At 41.0% G+C, this 4,289-nt stretch overlaps 1 protein-coding gene across 1 annotated transcript; it reads left to right on the top strand.

The window, feature by feature from the left end:
- Positions 1-2,821: 2,821 nt before the first annotated feature.
- LOC107648192 (uncharacterized) lies at positions 2,822-3,271 on the top strand. The gene has a single exon (XM_016352169.1). The coding sequence runs from the start codon at positions 2,822-2,824 to the stop codon at positions 3,269-3,271; it is 450 nt and encodes a 149-aa protein (XP_016207655.1).
- Positions 3,272-4,289: the final 1,018 nt, after the last annotated feature.

The following is a 4,289-nucleotide window of genomic DNA, read 5'->3' as shown; positions in this document are numbered from 1 at the left end:
CAATTAGACTTGGAGAATGATGGGAGTGAATTAGGTAACTTAGAATGAGCTTTTCTATTATAAGATTAGAAGACGGAGCCTTAGGTCTCTGAAGTTCTGAGGATGGGTTAACGGTGTATTATGATAAAGTACCATATTGATGATGACTTTAGAAAACCTGAGAACTATTGATGGTTAAGGCAAGTTTGAAAACACGGAGTGAATGGGAATTTGTTGAATACTGAGAATTTTAGGTGAATGCTATTATGTACTGAATTCTGTTAAGTCGCTATGCGCCTGGCAAGGATAGTTGGTTAATCTCGCTTGTTGAGGTCGCAGCGCCAGCGTAAGGATGGTTGGTTAATCCCACATACGTTGATATGCGGGGTCTGTGGTTGAGTATCCTGCTCGCATTCTTTCGTATCACAAGAGTGTGTCCGACACTATATCCGTGGGTAGTGTGCCCGGCACTATATCCGTGGGGAGATCCCACTTATATTCGTGACCGAAAGGCGACATTCCCATGCGAATGTGTCGGGTTGGCAGTTGAATCGACAATGTGATATCATAGCCAGATAGGACAGGCATTCATCATGTGCATATTCTATATATTTTCTTGCTTTGCCGACTTGTATTGTTGTGCCTAATTGTATAACATGCTTAATTGCTTCTTGAATTACTTGATATACATGATTCTACTTGTCTTTTACTTGTATTGCTATTACTTGTGTTTTCTACTGGGATTGGGGAGGTTCGGAAGGCGGTGGCGATGTGATCACATGGAGGTTAGGCTGATGAAGGCTGTGGGACAGCGGTATAAATGTTAGATTAGAAATCCCCTAAGTTAGATGACCTGTTTATGGATTTATTTAAATTTAATTATAAGTTGAATCATATGCTTGTGTAAAGTTCTAGCATTGCCTCTGGTGTCCCAGAATCTTATATCTTACATTACTGAGCATTGTTACCATACTGAGAACCTCTGGTTCTCATACCGTATTCTGTTGTTGTTTTTCAGATGCAGGTCGTAACCCACCCCGATGAGTTGTGTGATGGTGACATAGCGGAGGATCTTATTATCTTTTGGATTGTTTTTGAATATTTAGTTTTCGTACTCTCACTTTTGTATCTTTATTTGCCGTAGAGGCTAATTTTGAGAGAGATGTTGTTTATGCTGTTTTAACTTTCAGAACTCTGTATGTCTGTATATAGCTAGCTGGCCTCAACTCCGCGGGCTGAGGCTAGTACTCTATGACTATTATGTTTATATATCTACATATACTTTGTTATCTTGTATCTATATCTTGTGCCTTTAAGCTTTAGCTTCTTGTGAATATTTCGCGCTTCTATATCTTGTGCCTTTAGGCTTGTAGCTTCTTGTGCCTTTTATATATCTACATATACTTTGAAACTCTGTTTTTGAGCTTATTTCTTCATCGGACTTCTAGAATTACTATATATATATATATTATCGTATAAGCCTTAGAATTGTCGTGACATTTAATTATCCTTTGCTTTACGGCATGAGGTAAGGATTAGGGTAATTAGGGTGTTACATTTAGTGGTATCAGAGCGGTTCGTCCACGTGACCCTGATGGATGGACCGATTGTGCTTCATTGCACTCTATGTCTTTTTCTTTCATGCTATTTAGGTTTATCTATTTGATATATGTATATCATGCTTGTTTGTGAGTGCTTTTTGGGATAACTGAAGCACTAGGCTTTTGATATTGAGACTGATCACCTTGATATCGACTGTTTAGTGTAGGCAGGAACCCTAATGGCTACCCATGGACGAGGTCGTATGCATACACGGGGAGGAACTAAGAATGACCAATCAGCCGACAACCATGCCGAGTTCATGGCGGCGATGACCAATTTGACAAATACTATGCAAGCCAACGCTGCTACAACTATGCAAGCCGTGGAAAGGATGGGTCAATCGATGAAAAACGAAAATGGAAATGGGAATGGAGACGGAAATGGAGAAGGAGACGGTAACAACTTGGGAGGTGGTTTGATGACCTTGGCTTCATTCTTCAAGGTTCATCCACCAACTTTCAGAGGGTCAACCAACCCTACTGAAGCAGACAATTGGTTCCAAGCCATAGAGTGTGCCCTGCAAGCACAACATGTCCCTAACAACCAATTTGTGGAGTTTGCGGCGTACCAACTTTTAGGAGAGCCTCAGCACCGGTGGTAAGGAGAATGTCGATTACTACAGCTTCAGAATGCTGAAATTCTTTGGGATGTATTTTAGACGGCTTTCTATAAAAAATACTTTCCTGAATTAGTAAGAGAAGCTAGGGTGTTAGAGCTTATGCAGCTAAAGCAAGGCTCATTGTCCATGGCTGATTACATTAGTTGATTCGAGGAGCTCTGTAGGTTCTCTAGGGTATGTCAAGGTGCTCTGGAGTCCTATGAGAGCTTGAAGTGTATAAAATATCAAGGAGGCTTAAGGGACAACATCATGATAGCTGTGACTCCTTTGGAAATTTGGGTGTTTTCCGAGTTGGTGAACAAGACCCGAGTGGTTGAAGAGTGTGCTAGGAAAGTGACATTGGCAAGAGATTCCCGAGGAGGAAACAACAACAGATGCCGAAGGAAGTACTTTCAGTCGAGGGGTTAGAATTTCAAGAGGGACGGACGTGCACGTCAACACCCTCAAGGTCAAGGGGGCTTTAGGAGAAACAACTATGATCAGTACCACTCGGCGGGAAGGAGAGGTAATCAGAGTAAGACTTCTCCAAATTCAATCTATAACTGTTGCGGGCGTTTTCATCCTTATGATTCTTGCAAGTTGGGTATAGGAGTATGTTTTACATGTGGTTTGCCTGGATACATGGCAAAGGACTGTCCTCGTGGAAGAAACCAGAATGCGGGACGAAATCAACACCAAGGCCGAGTGTTTGTTGTGAATGCCAGTGATGCTGCTAAGGCGGATCCTTTGATGAGAGGTAACTGTTTATTTGGTGAGAAAATATTGGTTGTATTGTATGATACTGGAGCCACACATTCGTTTATTGCATTTGATGAAGTTGAAGAACAAAGGATGAAAATGTCAAAATTAGCTTTCGATTTGCATGTGCATACCCCGTATCAGATGGTTGCAACTAGATCAGGTTGTAGGAATGTATTTTTCAAGATTGAGGATAGAGAATTTGTTCATGATTTAATCTATTTGCCAATGGTTGGGTTGGAGATGATTTTGGAGTTTGATTGGTCGTCCAAGAATCGGGTATTGTTGGATTGCTTTGAGCGATCTATTCGGTTTATGCCGGAAGGAAAATGACGAGCAATGGTAGCTGAGGGTTATTATGTGAACTTTGTGTTGGTGAATTGTAGTGGAAAAGAGTGTCAGGGTTATATACTTTTGGCTGCGAATACTTTAGGTGACGAACAGAAATTAGATCAAATTCCGGTAGTTAGAGACTTTCCTGAAGTATTTCCTGAAGATATCTCTAAATTTTCACCTCAAAGGGAGATTGAATTTGCTATTGACTTGGTGTTGAGAGCCAGACCAGTCTTAATTGCATCATACTGAATGGCTCTGATAGAGCTTACTGAACTTAAGACTCAATTGGAAACGCTTCTGAACAAGAGGTTCATTCAACCGAGTGTATCTCCGTGGGGAGCACCAGTTTTATTGGTGAAGAAGAAGGATGAAGGAATGCAACTCTGCATAGATTATCGACAGTTAAATAATGTGACTGTGAAGAACAAGTATCCGTTGCCAAGGATAGATGACTTAATGGATCAGTTGCAAGGAGCTGGAGTATTTTCAAAAATTGATTTAAGATCCGGTTATCATCAGATAAGGGTGAAGAAGGATGATATTCCAAAGACTCCATTTAGGATGCACTATGGGCACTACGAGTTTGCGGTGATGTCCTTTGGGTCGACGAATGCACCTACTGTGTTCATGGATTACATGAACAGAGTATTTCGTTCTTTTTTGGATAAGTTTGTGGTGGTGTTTATATATGACATTCTGGTTTATTCTAAGACAGCGAATGAGTATGAAGAGCATCTGAGGATTGTGCTGCAAGTTTTAAAGGAGTGGAAATTGTATGCTAAGTTGTCGAAATATGAATTCTGGAAGGAGGAAGTAAAGTTCTTTGGTCACGTGATGAGTAAAGGACGGATAACAGTGGATCCTTCGAAGGTTGAGGCGGTGATGGAATGAGAAAGACCGACGCCAGTGAATGAGGTCAGAAGCTTCTTGGGATTAGCTGGATATTACAGAAGGTTCATTCACGGGTTCTCACAAATTTCACTACCAATGACTAAGTTAACAAGGAAAGAGACAC

The sequence above is a fragment of the Arachis ipaensis genome, chromosome B1 (genome assembly GCF_059453495.1).
Source record: "Arachis ipaensis isolate K30076 ecotype BB chromosome B1, ASM5945349v1, whole genome shotgun sequence".
Classification (NCBI taxonomy): Eukaryota; Viridiplantae; Streptophyta; class Magnoliopsida; order Fabales; family Fabaceae; genus Arachis; species Arachis ipaensis.
Note: the sequence above shows the minus strand (reverse complement) of the source record. Positions and strands in the feature narration are given on the sequence as shown.